General features: G+C 40.2%; 1 protein-coding gene across 2 annotated transcripts in view; it reads right to left on the reverse strand.

Annotated features, from left to right (window-relative positions):
- Positions 1-2,792: 2,792 nt before the first annotated feature.
- CYFIP1 (cytoplasmic FMR1 interacting protein 1) overlaps positions 2,793-20,213 on the reverse strand; it is a 46,113-nt gene continuing 28,692 nt past the window's right edge. For both annotated transcript variants that reach the window (XM_053455185.1, XM_053455187.1), the window contains exons 24-31: positions 13,009-13,152; positions 12,513-12,603; positions 8,473-8,603; positions 7,113-7,185; positions 5,203-5,297; positions 4,545-4,783; positions 3,963-4,110; positions 2,793-3,480 (exon numbers count right to left, since the gene is read on the reverse strand). In XM_053455185.1, the coding sequence (XP_053311160.1) occupies positions 3,316-3,480; positions 3,963-4,110; positions 4,545-4,783; positions 5,203-5,297; positions 7,113-7,185; positions 8,473-8,603; positions 12,513-12,603; positions 13,009-13,152 (1,086 nt within the window). In that variant the 3' untranslated portion in view covers positions 2,793-3,315. The remainder of the gene's footprint in view (positions 3,481-3,962; positions 4,111-4,544; positions 4,784-5,202; positions 5,298-7,112; positions 7,186-8,472; positions 8,604-12,512; positions 12,604-13,008; positions 13,153-20,213) is intronic.

Here is a 20,213-nt window from a genome sequence, read left to right on the forward strand (position 1 = left end):
AGGATTTCTATGGGGTTTAAAGTCAGAGGACTGGGATGGCCATGGTAGGACCTTGTTGTTCTGGTCAGTAAACCATTTTTGCGTGGGTTTACGTGTATGTTTTGGATCGTTGTCCTACTAGAAGATCCAGCCATGCACATTTTAAGCTTTCTGGGAGAGGCAGTCAGATGTTCATTTAATATATGTCGATAGCTGATTGGATGCAAAAAAAAACCCAGGTCCAATGGCAGAAAAACCTGCCAAGACATTAACCCCTTCAATCCCAGAGGTTTTTGGTACCTCAAGTCTAGGAGTAATTTTGCCATTTTTGCTGTGTCATTTCACTGATTATTCTCCTTTCCTGTGAATAGTGTACCCATGTGAACTCTATATTGTTTTTGCAAGGCAAGATAGAGCTTTCTTTTGATACCATATATAATTAGCTGAAGATTTTGGTTGAGAAATTAAGTAAAAACTAGCAAAAATTAGAACAATTTTCCCCTCCTCACAAAATTAAGTAAAGTGATGGAAAATCCCCTCCAAGTTTATCAATTCAGGTGTCCTGATTTCAGAAATACCTGTTATATAGGATTTCCATACTTTCCCAGCACTTATTGGGAACATACTGTAAGGTACATTATTTGTAGAATTTTTACATTAGGTATAATGGGATTGCAACTCTAATTTTAAATGTGTGTTTCTTGAGATGCGTTTTATGGATGTACCGGTACATCTACAGGGGACTGAAGGGTTTAAAGAGCCACCACCATATTTACCGTGGGCATGTGTGCCCCAAAGCCACCTCTGATGTTTATTGCCAAAAAGTTTTATTTTGGAAGCAAGACTGATGTTGGCCCCATCAAGGGTGGGTTGCTGCTTGGGTAAATAGTGGTGGGTGCCCTCTAGTGGTACCATGCAGAAACAAAAATGCTTTGACAAGTAAGCTGCTATATATTTAGGGCCAACAGAGGGCTGGAATGAGCACAAATAAAACATTTTTATGGGTGTATAATAAGTAAAACAAGGTTAGACTGTTTATGAACAGTTTCATAATATGGTTTACTTTGAGGTTCCTGTGGTTCTACATAAACTGGCAATCTACTATCCACATGCACAGAACACAGTGAGCTGTGGGGAAGTTATATTAACCAAACGGGCAACCCTAGAGTTTGTTGTGCAAGGCTGGCTACATTAGCCCTTAATGCACAACAAATTTTGCCATCTGTATTTACAGTAATTTTTTTAAATATATATTCTGTGGGGGTTTTAGCAATACACAATCTCAAGTGTTGTAAAGCACACCAGCACTGGACTCAGCAGCAGTGGAAGTGTGTTCTCTGGAGTGATAAATCAATATGAGAGTCTGATGGACGAATCTGGGATTTTGGTGGATGCCAGAAGAATATTACCTAATAAAATGCATGGTGCCAACTGCAAACTTTGGGTGAGGAACGATAATGCTCTGTGGCTTTTGTTCAGGGTTTGGGCTAGGCTCCTTACTTCTAGTAAAGGTTAATGGTAATGCTGTATCATGACAAGGCATTTTAGACAATTGCATGCTTCCACCTTTGTGGTAAGTTTCTGGAAGGTCATTTCCTATTCCAGCATGACTGTGCCCCAGTGCACAAACCAAGGTCCATAAAGACATGGTTGGATGAGTTTGGTGTGGAAGAACTTGACTGGACCACACAGAGCCCTGACATTAACCCCATTGAACACCTTTGGAATGACCTGTTGTTGGCTCTCTTTTCCAACATCAATGCCTGACCTCACATATGCTCTACTGAATGAATGGGGATAAATTCCTACAGAAACCCTCCAAAATCTTATGGAAAGCCTTCCCAGGCCAGTGGAAGTTGTTATACCCGCAAAGGAGGGACCAACTACAAAGGGTCTGAAGCTCAAAACAAAAACAATCCTGACCTCCATTACTATGTATTTGCTATCCTAAAAACACAACATAAGGTTTTATATGTAGCAGAGGATCCTAGGTATATGCATATGATCTACTCCTCTATACTGAATACACTGTAAATAAACTTTATAAAGATAAACTATATATACATTTTCTTATGCTAGTGGCCCTTTCAGAGCCAGTGTTAGAGTTCCTAGTCACTAAAAACCATCTGTACTAGAGCAATCATGTTTACATCAAAGGATCAGAAAGACCGTACCCTCTAACCTTACACAGTAGATACTGGGACTAGGGATTGACATTCCAGCCATTATATGCACTAATGTACATGACAACTAACTAACTGCAAAGGGGTAAAATGTTAAAGGGGACAAACGCATGGAGGAATTCATTAGAATTTCTCTATATGCATTGGCTCTCGTTTCCGTTATCCCATTGAATTCAACTAGCCAAATTATGTATATTGCTTTCAGAGTAATTTGGGATGCAATTCTTTGTTGGTGGGGCTGCATACGAGTCTGTGGATAATGGTCCGGGAGTTAGGTGCTTTGTAAAGAAAAAAATAAATAAAATCAATGATTTGTCGGAGTGAGAAGGGTTTTATCCCAGTGAATAAACAAGCATGTTCAAATGAAACATCTTCATTCTAGATGCTGAGCTCAAACATCTGGACAGATGATTCCCTGGTGGCAGAGATGATTCTGTTACTTTACCAATGATGTTATCCACAGGCAAGAATAACTTGGCAGGTTTTTTTTTTTTTACTGACATTACAGTAGTAATTACAAAAATACTTAACCCAGAAATCCAAAATACACATCATTTTACTGAACAAATTTTAAAAGACTGTTTACCTACTCAGATATATTATTGAGAAGACACACAAGGAACTGCAAAAGGCTTTTAATACGATTTTTATTGGAAACTCACCTTCAGAGAAAACAAGGCAACTGCTGGTTATTAGAGATTAAAATGTTATTTTGACAGTATTTGAAATTCATCTTCCTCCCAAAGTAAAAATGATTAAGGAAACAAAAATATGAAGTTTTGTTTTATAACTGCTAGTGTTACGCATATCATATCTAGTTTAATTACAATAACTTAGCCTCCAGTCACTAAACCCAAAAACAAAATGCTGCTACTACTGAGGTTTATTATAAGAATATAAAACGTCCCCATCAGGTTATTAGATATATTTCCCATAGGCCCAAAAGCAAAGAAAAGTTTGTGCTTACAAAAATAGGCTGCGCATGTACAACTCTATATATATATATTTAACAAAAACCGTCGTGTTACCGGTTGTTACGTTTGCCATATTTTAAAGACATAATGCTGAATATTTTGCACCTAAGAAAAAGTCAATTTACAGTGGCATTGCAGTGTGTATATGTTAAGACAGCAGGTAAAGGCAGCAGCAGCTCTCAGTTGCTAGCCAGTGATTGGTGGATGGGAGGCTGGAAGCATCTAACGTGTTCTACTGGTGTATTCTCTCCATCGCCTGACTTCAGGTACTTATCCAAGGTTGAAAAAATTTCATCATTCAAGATTTGGAATTTGCGGATGCGTTCTACCATTTTCTTCAAGGCCTACAAGGAACACATCAAACTGATATATTAAACATTGTATTGTAATTGCTTATTAAAATGAGTTGTGTAAAATCATGCAACACCATCAGTTCGAGTTTAGTGATATGCCCAAGCGTGATGTAACCTGTAACAAATAATATGTAGTAACCACACGTGGGCTGCGTCTGGGGCAGTCTGTTGCTGATTCCAAGACCATTTCCAACAACCTTAAGTCGTAGAAAGTAAAGTATTGAAATTCAGCTACTCCTCATTCATACAGAACTGGTCTGTTCAGAGAACGACTTACTGCTACTCAACCCAATGTAATACCTAAATAATTGCATTGTAGAAATGTTTTGCCTGCTTGTTGGGGATGCAGATAAGCTATTTATCTTGGTGCTTAACATGTACTAGAGGATGACAACTTTACCCGTCAAACATCTTGGATAAAAACAGAATGTTAAAACTGCAGTAGCAGCATTCAATCACAGTTGCATACGTACCACACTCTTGATTACTTCATCCTTGCCATCATGCTTTTGTACTTTCAGCAAATGGTAGCAGAAATCCAAGACATCAAATCGTCGTTCTTGGCCCAAAAGCACAATAATCATGCAACCTGCCCAGTGCAAGCCATCTCCAAAGCACTGCCTGAACAAGAAGCAAGACGCCCATGAAATGACATTTATTCAAGTATTGAAGTCATATGTCCCTGATATTACATTTCACACTAAAGTGCATCTGTAGCCCAGCTTAGAACTGTTCTCACAGAGACGCAGCAGACTATTGAATAGAATCTTTGAAAAGTGACCACAGAGAATATTAACACACTGACCTATTTTTTGTGTGGGTTCAAAAGACCCAGTAAACTGTTGAGGTGAATGGAAGAGGTTTGGTGTGATCATAACCAGACAAGGATTTGACCACTGACCACATCAGTATGTAACAGACAATGGCTTAGCATGATCACTTTTTTTTTTTTTTTTTTTTTTTAATGATCATGATAAAGTGGTCTTTTTTCATAGATATCTGATAATCAACCTCTGTGAGCCATTAGAAGTGGCTTATATGCTAGTGAAACTTACTCTACAGTGAACTCGTGGGTGCCCACAGGGATGCAGTAGACAAACTGCATGGCACTCCAGAGACGATGGAATTCCACACATTCGTCCACATGCATCACTCCATTACTAGGAAGCGGGCCACGCCAGATAGGATCATCCAGAAAGCTCCGAACCCGAGTCAGAATGACTTCAAACATGGACAGGCCACAACAAAGACGTTCCTTGGTCAGCAGGTCCCCTTCCCTTGCGATGGCAATTTGCTAAGGGCAAGAAAGAAACAACCAATTTGTTGAATGGCAAAACATGTACCACATCCAAGTACAAAATGTCAGCTTTTGAAAATGACATGGCAGTCATGAAGATTCGTGACTTTTAATATAAACACAGGATATTAATGTATAGCATTTACCTAATCTGCCTATTAAAACGTAAAAACAAAAAAAAAATTCTATACAGCTTAAGGCTTTCCAAAAATGCAAACCTTTAATGTCTTTCCAAACAATTGATAACATGTATTTACAGAACTACAGAAAGTCTAAAAAGCTTTGACTTCCCTGAGAGGATCCTGAAATGTAATATCAATAACACATCTTGAACTCAGACGGGATGGAAACATAATTCAATGGAAGCCCTACCGCTCCAGCAAACCATCAAAATCCGAAGCACTGAAGGGCATTACCTGCGGGGTACCCAGCCTCTCTATCAGAGGAACCAGGTGAAGAGGAGCATATTTAGACTCCAGCCTCTTCATCTTCGCTTCCAAGCGTTCGCCTTCTGAAAACGAAACCACAAAAGCAACGTGAATGCAAAAACCCAAGAAAGAAAACACCCCCCACCCAAAAAAAATAAAAAAAAAAAAATAAAAAAATAAAAAGATTCCTCATCGGGATAAAACCCACTAACATTATGGCTAAAGTGGTCAGACAACTAGCCGAATGAATCTAAAAACGCACTGTATGATTCTTTGGATCTTGATGACTTAACAGTCTACATTCATGTATTCAGATAAAATGCTTGCTTCGTCCAACCAGTCCAATCGCTCCTCACAACCTCCAACTCTATCCAATTATACTGTGGCATGAAATTACATAATACATATTGCAAGGAAGTTATCTTAAGTAAACATGAACAAATATACGATTACATCATATTAAAAACAGTACTGTGCAAAAATCCAAAAAAGCGACGCATCGTAGCATCTGCGTAGTTGGGCCAAGCTACTATTATCTTATTAGCTTTTTGTGCATCTATAACCTCTTCTCCTTTAGAATGCATCTTCCAGCAAATATACCGTATTTACTACTATAAGACATGCTCTGAAAATACCCCTCGTCTTATAATCAGTGTCATCTTATAATCAGACCTCAAATAGGTCTGACTATGAGACGACTAAGATCCAGATCCTCCGCAGAGCTGCAGGGCACCTGGATCCTCCTGTCTCCCCCCTCCGCCCCACTTACCGGTGCTTCTGAGTCCCTGGTGTGTAGCCGGGGTAGCATGTAGATGTCTACGCGATTCGCGTAGAGCTCTACACGCTGCCCTGACTAAGCACCGGGCAACGTGTAGAGCTTTACGCGATTCGCGTACACAACTTCCGCTGCAGACATGAGGAGGTGCGGCTAGCAGCGGGAGTTGTCTGCGTCCATCTCGCAGACCTTCCCCGGCTGTCAGAGATTAGAGTTCCCCGGACCGGTGCGGCAAATTCTCTCTGACAGTTGGGGAAGGTCTGCGCAATGGATGCAGACAACCCCCGCTGCTAGCCGCACCTCCTTCCGGCTGCAGCGGAAGTTGTCTACGCGAATCGCGTAGAGCTCTACACGCTGCCCCGGCTACATGACAGGGGACTCAGAAGCTCCGGTAAGTTGGGGGGGGCGGGGGAAGGGAGTGTTAAATGGGGGGCATAAGGCATTTCTGTAGGCAGAGTGCTCTGTGAAATGCCTTTTAACCCCCTTAATGCTGCTCTGCCTCCAGAAATGCCTTTTTAACCCTCTATACGCCACTCTGCCCCATAATATGCCTTTCAACCCTCTAAATGCCAGAGTGGCATATAGGGGTATAAGGCATTTCTGGAGGCAGAGTGGCACATAGGGAGTCAAAAGGCATATCATGGGGCACAGTGGCATATAGGGGTATAAGGCATTTCTGGGGCAGATGTGCATAACTGAGGGGCAGGTTGGAAAATAGAAGGAAATAAAACAGAAATATTTTTCTCAATCATAGCTTTTATTAAAAAAAATAGTTTATATGAATTAACATTTACTGGTAAAACTTTTTTCCTATAGGGTCGTCTTATATTCAAGCTTTTTTCCTAAATTAATATTCAGATTTGGGGGGGTCGTCTTATAATCGAGCAAATACGGTATATGTTCCAGTATATCAAAAGCGTGTACATATAATACTGGGGCTTATTATTATTATACTAAAATAGTACATAAAGCAGATGAAGGCTGCAGTTGACAGAGCTGGAAGGTTGCAGTGGCAGCGTAAAGGACTTTTTGTTACTGGAGAAGAACAATGGGTCCCAGATAAAGGGAGGCTTGTACAGGTTATTTAGACGACAACGTGCTTTCTTGCACCAACCAAACTTACCCTTAACATGGACCCTTGGGAGAATATTCTGGAACGGAGCGGCATGAAGCAAATCGCAGACCTCTTCTAGTGACTGAAAGAAAGTGAAATGGTCAGCTACACCACACACAATATTAACACGTTGCTTCTAAAATGGGAGATTTTGTTGCCTATGCTGCTCTCACAATACTCGACAAAAAGTCTAAATTCCCAGATTCCTATTAAAAAAACATTTTTATTTTTTTTAATGCTGAACTGCACAAAACAATTTAGAACAGCAACAACAAAAAATTGCACACAATTAGAGGGGGTAATGGCCTAGCTAAATGAAATAAAATTGCAGCACGCCAATTACTTGGTTAATGTGGTTGCTACGTTACACAGGCTTTTGAAAAGCTTGTGATTAGCCACTCATTTTTCTGGACCCTTTGGTCCCTGAATACTAAATCACAGTGTCTCCTGTAATCCCCACAGTGGTATTGCTCTTGGACGGTTAGGAAAGCAGAATAAAAGGGGACAGAGAGGGCTACTGCAAGGACACGTATAGCTCCATTCACAGGAATATCTGTCCAAGCACAACAGGCAAACGATCTAAAGTCAAGACCACTGTGTTATTCAGATCTTAATACTACAGATGTGTCTGTATTTAAAACGGCACATTTAATTGTCAATTGCTCTGGTCTGATCTATAACCTTATGCTGTTTAATTTCATCTCTTTATGAGCAATTATGTAGAACGATTACACTATAATAAAGTAAAAGCCTTTTTGTATTTGTGCATTAGTCACATTTATTTGCCATTATTACTCAGCTGGTCCCGTGATCACTGCATTTGGGTTTAAAAGAAAACTAAAAAAAAAAAAACAAAAAAAAAACAAAAAAAAAAAACAGGGTGAGCTTCTGCTGCAAGTAAAGGAACCGCCCTGTAGGAAGCCCGTAAAGCTGGTGACTTTCTGGATAGTCACCACACTGACTGAACAATACATTACCCAGGTACAGCTCAGCCACTATCGTTGAGAAATTTTCACACACTGAACCCAGGGAGCAGAAGCCTCAGCCCTCCTGCAACTTCCCACTTCAGCGAATAAGCCCCAAAGTTTGGGTGGAGAGCAGAGAAGGCTCCTTGCCCAATAATACATTAACAATCCATGTGAACATTCAAAAGATGCCCAATGAAGTAAAATATATCCATTATGGACATTATCTTGTGTACTATCCTTCCTGCCTGCCTGGAAACGCTTAGCTGTCAGATGTATTTTATACAATACATCAAGGATAATATTTCTATTACGTATCTAAAAATGGCCTTAAATTCATACAAACAAAGCAAAATTCCAAAGGGCTTGATTGGCTGTGGACTGTACATTTCTAAAGCACGTACCAGGCTCTGTTCAATGAGAAGGCAGAAGAGAAGAGCATTCCCCACTTCTCTCAGGTTCTGAAAGCACACGGTCTTCAACTCTGCATATTCTACAATGTCCTTCAGCTGGTGATGAAAAAACTCCAATATACCTAACATTGAAACAAATGAGAAAGCATGTCACAGAGAGAATGCAAACACTGGATGAGAATTTAATGTAATGCTTTACATTTAAACGCATGTTAACCGAGATGCTAACGAGGTCTTCTGATAAGAGGTTCTGTATATTTGATGTAAAATCATGGAAGTGAAATCTGAATGGCAACTGGCAATTAAAGGTGTCGCTCTACCTTTTACAACAAATTTCCAAGTACTATTGAACGCCTAAACCTTTCCCAGGCATAGACACTGAAAACATTAGAATGACATATCCACCAATATTCATTTGCTTAGCTGGAGAATTAATGTTGTGTCTAAGTGGAACAGCACCTTTAAAGGGGAAGCCCCATGGGGAAAAAAATGGGCATAAAATACAGGATTCCATTTATTTTTTTTATGAAAGGAAGACTTCTTCCTCATTTAACTCTTCCCCTGGAAGTGTACTTAAGTATGCTCATGCTTAACACTCCCATTGAGAGAGAGAGAAAAAAAAAACAGGTGGCAGCAAATCTATGACTCCCATTAACATACAAATTATTTGACAGCTTTCACAGTATTGCCTACAGCCAGGGGAAGAAACGATTCCTCTGAATACAGGTCCTTACAGCTAGATTTCCTGGGACCATACAGGCCATCATCCCAACAAAGTATTAGAGATGTATACAGATGCCTAGATTACTCTAACCTCAATTGATCCTAAAACATGGCACAAGATCTGTTGATGGCAGTCTCACAAGCCCTCTGCTGAATGTTCCATGCATTTGTGTCGTGTGCTAAGAAACGTTTCTGTTGTATATGAAATGTATCCAGTAACATGTACAGGATTAGTAGAAGGGATTAAGACCTCAGCCCTAGCTCCTCTTCACAAATCCCCTCTGAAGAGCTCACATGACAGATGACACATTTAGCTGTGTTATGGCTGCCTTGTTAAAACATAAAGGATACTTAGTACTGATACAGTAAAGTGTATATGGATGTGGCCATTTTCCTATCAGTATAGAAAAAGCAGCCAAAGCAACATTAGGGTTGGCTACTATAATTGCATAACCCCTAATACAGTAGCCCATTAGCACAAAAATAATAAAATAAATAATATTTGATAGCCCCCCCCCCATTCAGCTGGATGTTGTTTAAATTATTGTAACTTGATATAGGTTACCGTTCTCCATGAATTGAAACATTTTTTAGTTACTGGTCAATATGTAACATCAATCTTTTTCAAATATTTCCTGGCAGAACCCATGCCCAATGAAGCCTGTAAAGTGAATCATGTTGGATGCTGACACTGAGCCATGGCAGGAACATAATAAATAGATGGTCTTTCGATAGCACTTTATTCATCCCCCCCCCACTTTTTAAGTTATTTTTAATCCCTCCATACAAGTCTCCTGTTTTCTTCATCTTTACATTTTTTGTTTTTAGAATTATACACTTTACATCTTTTTCTATGTTGTCCCAGTGAAAAAAAAATTAAAAAAGCAAAAAAATGATTTATATTTATATATATATATATATATATATATATATATATATATATATATATATATATATATATATATAAAAAATAAAAATCACACTCTAAAGATTGTTCACATTTAAAGTACAGTGTATTTTTTTTTTCTTTTTTTTTTATTGTGGAGCACACCATTAACCCAACATGTAATTGTAGGACACAATGAATGCCTTCATTTATACAAGCCATTTGTTTTGCCACCTGCATTCGCTGCTCATATACGTCAAGCAAAAGTGCTCTGACCACCGAATGAATGAATGAATGAATGAATGAATAACCCAGGGAGAGGGAATATTGTAATTTGCAGGCGCAACGAGCCAGAAGCTTTCATACCTGCACTTAGAAAAGATGACAGCCTAGAAATCAAGGTTACCGTTTACATTGTATGTCATTGTGTTTGCAGCTGGGCTTCATCCTCAAATAAGAACATTACTGCTATTAAATCTGCACAGTTTGTTGAATGCTGCTTAATATATATGCACACAATTAGACATGTACATGACTGGAAGAAAAGGGGGGAAATCCCTTCTCCCCTAGTGAGACCATGATCCCTCCTGGTCAGAACCCAACCTTTTCTGCACGGTATGCAAGGAAATCAGTGTTGCAAAGTGTGTGGAAGAAAGTTTTTTTTTATTTATTATTTTTTACTGCCAACTTAAATTATATAGATGAATATGTGTTAAAAACAAAATCCCTACTGTGTGGGTACGCTGAATGAAAAAAAAAAAAAAAAAAGGAAATTAGACACGGACCAGTACATAGCAGAAATTATGAAAATGCGGTCTTCCAAAAATTGATTCTGGCAGAAAAAGGCAGAGTCTGTCAAATAAGTGGAGAAACTTGTTGTACCTTCATCCCAGATAATACAGGCCCCGACGGAAAAGTGACCGTGACTATTAAAAAGTTAAATTCTCTAGGAGACGAATTAAAGCACAACTCCGGAATCGACCATCCATGGGCCGAATGGTTTGGCTGGCTCAAAGGATGGAAACAAGCCCTGGTCCAGCTGGGAATAATTTTACTGATTATTGTGATTATTGTCGCTTTTATGCTTTTATGTGTAGTCCCTTGCCTTCGACGCCTATGCGATAAAATGCTTGCAGTAGGCGAGACTACCCCGTTAATGCTTTTTTTTTTTTTTTTTTTTTTTTTTTTAGAAGGGAACAAGCAATTTGCATAACATAGATCATTGTACAGGTAACTTAGCTTAAACTTACCCTATGGAAGGAGTGAAAAACACACAAGAGTTAAGCTGTCAGGGTGAACTATCATGATTTATCAATCTCAAACATGGAAGTTACAGGTAGAAAGGATAAATTCAGTCTTGGGAAAGTGTTTCAGAAACCTTATCTTCCTTTTTGGTTCTAACACACACGCTTACACCCACTAGTCTTCACAGTAAGCAAGCTCATTGACATTTCGGTTGGTGTAATACGTAACATCAAGGAGCAAAAGGTTAATATGGCGCTATTTTAGGAAGCTGTATATTGTGATAGGCAGCTCATCAGAGAAAAAAAAGGTTTCATAATGAGGATCATTTACTGAGCCGACACAGAAAATAAGCTGGATCTTTGTATCTGACAGGTACTCAGCTGTCAGGCATTCGAACTGACAAGTGCTAAAAGTGAAACAGAAGAGGATAGTGGAGAATAAAACAAGTCTGATAAGACTCTTTGTATAAAGAAACTGAACTCACTAAGGCCAGCTACATCCAAGCAGAGATCATTTTTACAGTCTGACGTCATGCCATCAAAGCAATAAGAATAAGCTCTAAACACAATTTCAGTAATTGCATAAAAACAATACAGGAAAAAAGGCTTTTCATTGTTTTCCACTGGGACAAAATGACTACTTGGAACATTTAGTCACAGTAAGCCAAGAAAGAATGTCAACCTGTGTGGCACCCACTGTGCAACACATTTTGTTTTTTGCCCATTGTCCCATCGCACACCACAAATCATTGAAACAGCTTGGCTCCCACATCAAAGTATGGACTAAAAATGGTTTCCTCAACTGTAGAGGAAAGGGGTGAATTATGATAATTCCTCTGAAAAATAGCTTAATTGACATTGCATTTGCTGTATTTCCATTCACACACTTTGATAAAGGAACAGAATGATAGCTACATATAAAACAATTTTGTTGTTCCAATGGCGAGTGCACCACTTTTACTACTTTTCTCCAGAATTTCACTTTAAGCAGAGTTCTGTTATTGTAACAGACTACCTGCATTTCTACAGAAACATAGAATAACAGATAAAACCATGCAGTTCATCAAGTCTGCACATTGTTCCCGACATACACCTTCCATGATTGTCAACAAGACACACTGAAGAGTAACAAGGCCCTTCCCAACAAACATACTATCTCTACTAAAAAGGAAACTTACCGGGGGAGCCATATTCATGCCTGGGTAGCCTGCAGATCTTGGGCATGACTTCCATCAGAGTTTTCACATATTGCAGAATCGTGCCTTGCAGCTACACAGAGAGCAGTAGTAAAAGAACATTTAAGGACAGCTTGACAACACACATATGTACGTTTTCAGAATAAACTGTGTTAATGAGATGCACACTATTAAAAAATAACTGAATAAAATCAGCTTTCTGAATGGTAATAAAGCGGAGTCATTTAAACACCATTTAACACCCAACACCTAAAAAGAGGGCTATAATTACATTTTACTATAAGAGATTACGTAACTATACCTTGCTCAAATTATTGCTTGGTGCCTACCTGCTCAGCAAATGCTACTTATGAGAACATAAGAAAAAAAGTCCTCCAACCAGATGAAGTAGCACTTTCATTAAGTTTTTAAGTTATCATAAAGGTAATTTGTATACAAAAAAAATAAAGCTTCCAGGTCACATGTGTTGTATACTCACCAGGCTCTTTACAACTTTCAGTAATTCCTCCATCACCACTGCAATGCCCTGGTACCCCAAAAGACGGCAGATCACTTTGAAGTGTGGAGGCCCTACAAAGTGTCGGTAGTAGCTGTAAATACTGTTGTAGGCCAAGTTCAAGTTCTGCGGAGACATAAGGTGAGATATTGCTGGAGGTGTATGAGAAGGTGTGGCTGTACCTAGGGCTTAGAGAAAACTATCTGCAGCTTACACGCATTAGTAAATAGGTATAAAAACCAGGAACAGAATTGTGTCAAATAGTAGGCCATAAAATTAGTCACACTGTACCTGTGGAATTTTATGCAGTCCTTTCATTGGCATTACGGTGTGGTTTTGACCACTATAAGTAACAGTGTGATTAATACACCCCATTGGAAATGAAAGATGTTTGGATTAGGGCTGCAACTAACGATTATTTTAATAATCGATTAATCGGCCGATTATTTTTTCGATTAATCGATTAATCGGATAAAAAAAACAATATGCAAATTTTTCGTTTATTTAAAAGAATTTAATGAACTGGATGTTAAAAAACAACTTAAAATTTACATTAACATTCTTATTTTGTTATGATGTAATAAAAAACAATATTTTCAAAGTACAAGAACCCAAACACAATATTTATGAAACAAAATAACCCCAAACATTCTGAAAAGAGGTGGACTATTACTGTTCAAGAAACTTTGCCCCAGCACTTTGCACTTTGCACCCAGCACTTTGCACCCAGCACTTTGCACCCAGCCCTGGCACTTTGCACCCAGCACTTTGCACCCAGCACTTTGCCCCAGCCCTGGCACTTTGCATCCAGCACTTTCCACCCAGCATTCAGCACTTTGCACCAGCACTTTGCACTTTGCACCCAGCCCTGGCACTTTGCACCCAGCACTTTGCACCCAGCCCTGGCACTTTGCACCCAGCACTGGCACTTTGCACCCAGCACTTTGCACTGTGCCCCTGCACCCAGTCTCTAACTCTGCCCTGCACCCAGCCCTGCCCCCACATTCTGCCCTGCCCCCACACTCACACTCTGCCCTGCACCCACTCTGCCCTGCACCCACACTCACACCCTGCCCTGCATCCCCACCCCCACTCTGCCCTGCATCCCCACCCCCACTCTGCCCTGCACCCAGTCTCCCACTCTGCTCTGCACCCACACTCACACCCTGCATCCCCACCCCCACTCTGCCCTGCACCCAGTCTCCTGCCCTGCACCCCCCACCCCCACTCTGCCCTGCACCCCCACCCCCACTCTGCCCTGCACCCCCACCCCCACTCTGCCCTGCACCCCCACCCCCACTCTGCCCTGCACCCACACTCACGAACCGCTCTGTGCGAATGGAGCCACTCGCACAGAGCGAACCGCTCTGTGCGAATGGAGCCACTCGCACAGAGCGAACCGCTCTGTGCGAATGGAGCCACTCGCACAGAGCGAACCGCTCTGTGCGAATGGAGCCACTCGCACAGAGCGAACCGCTCTGTGCGAATGGAGCCACTCGCACAGAGCGAACCGCTCTGTGCGAATGGAGCCACTCGCACAGAGCGAACCGCTCTGTGCGAATGGAGCCACTCGCACAGAGCGAACCGCTCTGTGCGAGTGGAGCCACTCGCACAGAGCGAACCGCTCTGTGCGAGTGGCTCCATTCGCACAGAGCGAACCGCTCTGTGCGAGTGGCTCTGTGCGATCCGTGCACATAGACATGAAGAATACTTACCTCCGGAACGCGTCACATCCGTCACGTAGCTAGAAGGCGGAGACTGCAGAGCGTGTAGCAGAAGCGGGGAACGCTCGCGGAGGTAAGTAAAAGGAGCCGAGTGCTCCAACAACGAATTGATCACTCGATTAATCGATAACGGAAATCGTTATCGATGATTTCCGTTATCGATTATTATCGATTTTATCGATTCGTTGTTTCAGCTCTAGTTTGGATGATATATTGATTTGCTTGGGAACAGAGAGACCCCGTGCCTGGCCCTTTATTTACCAAAGTCTAAGTGTTAGATTGTAATGTATAACAATAGGCTAACACTAACTGTGGAAAATGATATAGATTGCAAACCTATTAGACTGGTGGTGGGGCCCTAACAACAAGCTTTATTTTTCTGAATGTCAAGTTTGATTGTCAGAGTGCAACCTTCATGTACTGCTCATTCTTCCTCCGTACCATACTGTTTCTGTCAGGAGCACTACGCCGAAGATCACCTTTTCTCAGATGTGCACCTTAGTCTGCCTAACAGGTATCAATGCTTGTACATCCATGTGTGGTCAAGTGTTTTAGCGGAGTGAACCATTGATGGCTTGTTTCAACCAAGCCTAGCAGAAATGAGGCATAGCAACTCCAAAAGGGCCATTTGTATGGGCATAACAGTGAAAGTGAAAATTCAACAACGAAATCATGAAACTGCATTGATAAATGTACAAGGAGCAATGCCCACCATCACACACGTTTCACCAGCAGATTTACCATACAGCTTTTTGCCCGTGCCAAAGAATGGAAATGCTGGGAAGAGAAGTTCAGAGCTGCTAATCCCTTTTGCAACAACACTATTGCCTTGTCCAACAGGTGGCAGGCTTCACTCAAGTGTCGCACACACGGAAAAGGAGTGAAGAACCAAGGCTAATTTTTACAAAAGAACATAGAGGAGTGAGCAATTGAGCAGTTTTCTAGATTGTACTTTAATTTATCATGAACTGTTAATGCTGCAGATGCTGCACAGATTAAGCATGACCCTGTTCCGAAAAAGAGATTTGGCAAACTGTGCTTTGATTGTATTTAATTGAAAAATCATCATCTCAAAACTAACAGCTGCCTCATTTCCAAGGGGACGAACGACAAATGTTTAGGAACACTGTATAAATTGTCTGAATGTATAAAATTATTGGAGGACAATCATTGCCTGCACAAGTCCAAGACTCTCATTTAAACCAGGCCTGGACTGGTGTAATGGAGATTTAGGTTCTGTTAACTGGTGTGGTACATTTGTAGAGATGTTCTAATAAAGCCTGTAAAGTGCATTTTGATAAGAGATACTCTTAGGCTGTTCCACATACATGTGCGGTACAGTAGACCGAGAAAGGTAAATCTGTTCTTCATAATGTAGAGGTGACCACATACCATCAAAACGTCCAGAAGAGAATGTTGCCTGCTGACACTCAAGCACATAAGGTAATAAAAGAATTATGGCTATGATCATTGAGAAAATGTTAGAGGGTAATACAGAGGGACTCCTCTAACTACATTTTTTGTATGCAATCAAGTCCTACCCTTCCATGTATCTGCTTGAACTTAATCGCTACAATAGCTACTGACATTAAAATGGAGTGGGCTAGATGGAGTCATTTGTCCAGGCGTACAATAAGAACTGGCTTCTTGATTAAAACACTTATTTACTTATTGCATAGTTGGGTGTTTCGATTCTTGTTTTTAGAGGTTGGTTTCAGAAACAGAACGACGTATGTCTGCTATAAGATCGTGGGAGTAACATACACAGAACTGATCAGAATGTAGACTGTCGTCATTAAGAAGTTAAATCCCTGGCAGGTGCTACATTTATCAGTTCAGCAGTGGCTATAACTGCTACACCTGTTGCTTAGCTAGCCGAAGCAGTATGAAGGGAGCAAACTCCTACAAAATCATAAAGCTGCTCAATCAAGAACAGAGGGGGTACAGAAGTGTATACAATGGTTGGCATGATAAACAGGAGGAAGTATTGAGACTCCCAATAAGATAAGAGTGAATCAGAGAGGTCTTTATTGGTACCTGTAGCCAGGTTCCCTCTCTACATACAGGTCCAGCATCATAAAATAGAATTGCTCTTCTCCCCAGAATAATAATAATAACAGATTGCACAGGATAGCAAAAAGGCTGCAATACTTTCTATGCCCTAGATCTCTGATACGACTGGCAAAAAAGTGAAATCCCAGTGAGTGTGCCAGACTAGCTCCCATCTCTCTGCTGCATTGAGAGGATTGTGTTCGTTATCTCAGACAGAAGGACAGTGCCAGGAGTTCTCTGCTTCCCCATACAGAGAAGATCGAAGGCAACAGAGTGAGATCCAGAGGCTGCTGCAAAGGGGGAGGGTAAAGAAATCATCTTTTTATGTCTTTTAAAAACCAAGGCAACAGAGCACTTGGGGAGTATGCGTTCACACGTGAAATCATATAAGAGAGACAAAGAAGCAATTTCACCAGTGTCCTTGGAGAACGCATATAAGTGACAACCAAGGGATTTGAGGTGAAGGCTCATGTGCAAACCATAAACAAATCAGTTGAGCCCTTCAATTAACAGGACATCAGATCCCCTTTGGAAAATTGCCAAATAAAAGCAGGTAAGGACATTTTTTATCCTCGTGTTTTCTGATTCTCCATGGATGTCTATTTGTCTATTGTTGTGAATAAGAATATTATAATATGGTATATTCATGAATTGATAAGATTTGTTTATTACATATAACGTAACCTGAAATAGAAAACTTCTGGCTGTAGTTTATGGTGTGATAATGTACTATTAGCAGCTGTCCTACACTGGATTCCACCCATTAATTTATTTAAACTGCTGTATGTACAATGCTTCGATAGAATTGCCTGCAGGGGATTAAACATAGCGCTTACCTGAAGTTTGATTACATTTGCTTTGGATTTATTGCTCAGCAATAAGAAAATGAGTTTACAAAAGGCAAAGCAGACTGACTAGCTATATATCAAAAGGGTACCTGCTGGTAATTAATTTACTTCCAAGAAGCAGTGTCAGATTTACAGTCAATTCATCCACAAGTCTATTTTGCAAGTTTGCCACATTCTAGACGTGGTTATCATAGGACTGTGTAGCCCGTCTTTCACATAGCTTTAACATGGACAGTTGTTGGATGCCGGCAGCAACAACATTAATATTACAAAAATAAAAAGGTGGATTCGGGTCACATTGAAACTTGAGATCAGATGCTTAACTGCTTCACAACTGAATGGTGTGGGTTGTGTTTTCTGCACAATTCCCGGTATACTATTCCTTTACAATGCTATGCAGGTTTGTTTAAAGAAGGGACAGACAGACAAGAGTGTACAAATATAGGACATATAATATACAACTTAACACTAGGAGTTCCAGACAGCATAGCATGCACAGCACTGGGTACAGACGACTCATATTAAAAAAGCAGCGAAGAGGCTAGCAGCCCCCCCCCATATATTTTACATAGGGTGTAAAGTGTCAATATTACAACGAACACAGATAAATAATTTTTTCCCCAAGTGAACTAAATAGAATCAAATATTCTGCAGCGTAGAAACAAAAACCAAATATCAAGTTGCATAGACTATTATATTTTCAGCTTTTATATCACATTTATGGATAATGGTAAGAAAATATTGCTTGTAGAAAAACAAAAAAAAAAAATAGGGAAGCCTTTTTTTTATTATTTTTTTCCTTACTTGTATTTTTGACTTAATTAAATCACTGAATAATAATATCCAACATAATAACATTTTTTTTTTTTAAACAAAAAAAAAAAAAGAAGAAGGATAATGCAAAAATGTTGCTCATCAGAATTTATATGTTTCAAAATATAAGATTATATGATGCACATAGAAATCAAAACAAAATAAGGGGAGGGGATCTGGATAGCAATTCTTTGGGAGGTTTCTAAAATAAATTAAAAAAAAGGCAAAGATATAATCCAGAAATAACATTTTTGTGTAAAGTAATATCTGCAGCATAGTGCCATCTGCAAACAGAATGCCAGCCTTTACACATATCTATATTGAAACATAATACTGCCACTTCTGATGTGACAGTAAACGCTGTATAGTTTTGTAGCACTAGTTTATTATGGCATGATCATATGCCTTTTTTGGTCACAGATCTACTTTTCCGGATGAATGTTGCACAGGGCTGGGATCGCCAGATTCAGCCCAAGAGCATGTACAACCAATTGTCCCTAATAAAGGGAAGCAACCTCAGATTTTCATATAAGATCAGTCCTGGGGGGAAATGCTCCCTCTGCCAGCCCTTCTCTGATGTTACACTGCAGAAAAAATGTGTTGCATATTTGTTAATTGACCCCTATATGCTTTTCAAGACATTTCAGACAAGAGCAAGGACATAACCCATATAATACAAAAAGGCACCCACATTTTTGTGAAAATTTGCAATTAAATTATGCTTCTTGTATTACAGATTGTTTTCTTTACTAAACGTTCACAAGGGTAATTTCAATCCCACAACCTGGGAAGTACCTACAGACCCCACAACTCACAAAACATGGCGATCTCTGTCCAGAACATTACAGCAAACACTGCAATGGTCATTTGGCCATCAGTCTCCAGCTGTGCTGACAGCTTCTATAGCATCATGTATAAGTCTAACTGGAACACAATGCTGTCACAGTACTCCAAGAAGAACTTTCAGAAAGAAGAGAGAGTCCCGGCAAGCAGAACTTTCTTTACAGTTGAGAACCTGACACCACTCACTACCTATATCTTGTGTGTGACCTGCCAGTCTGCCAATCCTTCCAGCGACCAATGCAGAATCTTCCACACACCGGGTCAAGACCCATCATCGGTGAGCAGCAAGAAAAAGGACCTAGCCCTAGGCATCTGGCTGACCAGCAGCATCCTCCTCCTCATCATTGCCTGCATTTTGCTCTATGGCTGCTTACATATATGGTGGAGAAAACGTCAAGAAAGGGCTAGAAGAGAGAACCCAGTAAGCAAGGAGCAAGACACAAGAGAAGCTTGGAAAAAAAATGAAGAGCTGCTGGAAGAATATGACCAGCCAGCACCGCCTGACGACAACCAACATAAAGGCCACTGCACAGACATAAATCGCCAGGACGTCTCCAACCAAGAGTCTTTAGCCATGGGTGACACCAGTTATATCAATTCTACAGAAGAAGGGCAGATATCTGGGAATCTAACTGAAGTAAACTAGGCTTCTATGTTTCGGCCATTCTCGATTTCTCAATCAGCTAATAAAAAGGAACATTATCATGATTTAAAAGAAAACTTCATTCAAATTGGTAATAGATCAAGAAAGAAGAATGCATGATTTTATAAAAAAATTCAATGTCTTGTATCTCCTCTTCCCCAGATTTTATGCATTTGTTCTCACTTTCCTGCTGTAGACAAAGGAAAACGTGTGATTAATCTCTAACATCTCCCTACAGCCTAAAATGATTATTCAACACAGTTT

The sequence above is a fragment of the Spea bombifrons genome, chromosome 2 (genome assembly GCF_027358695.1).
Source record: "Spea bombifrons isolate aSpeBom1 chromosome 2, aSpeBom1.2.pri, whole genome shotgun sequence".
NCBI classification, from domain to species: domain Eukaryota; kingdom Metazoa; phylum Chordata; class Amphibia; order Anura; family Pelobatidae; genus Spea; species Spea bombifrons.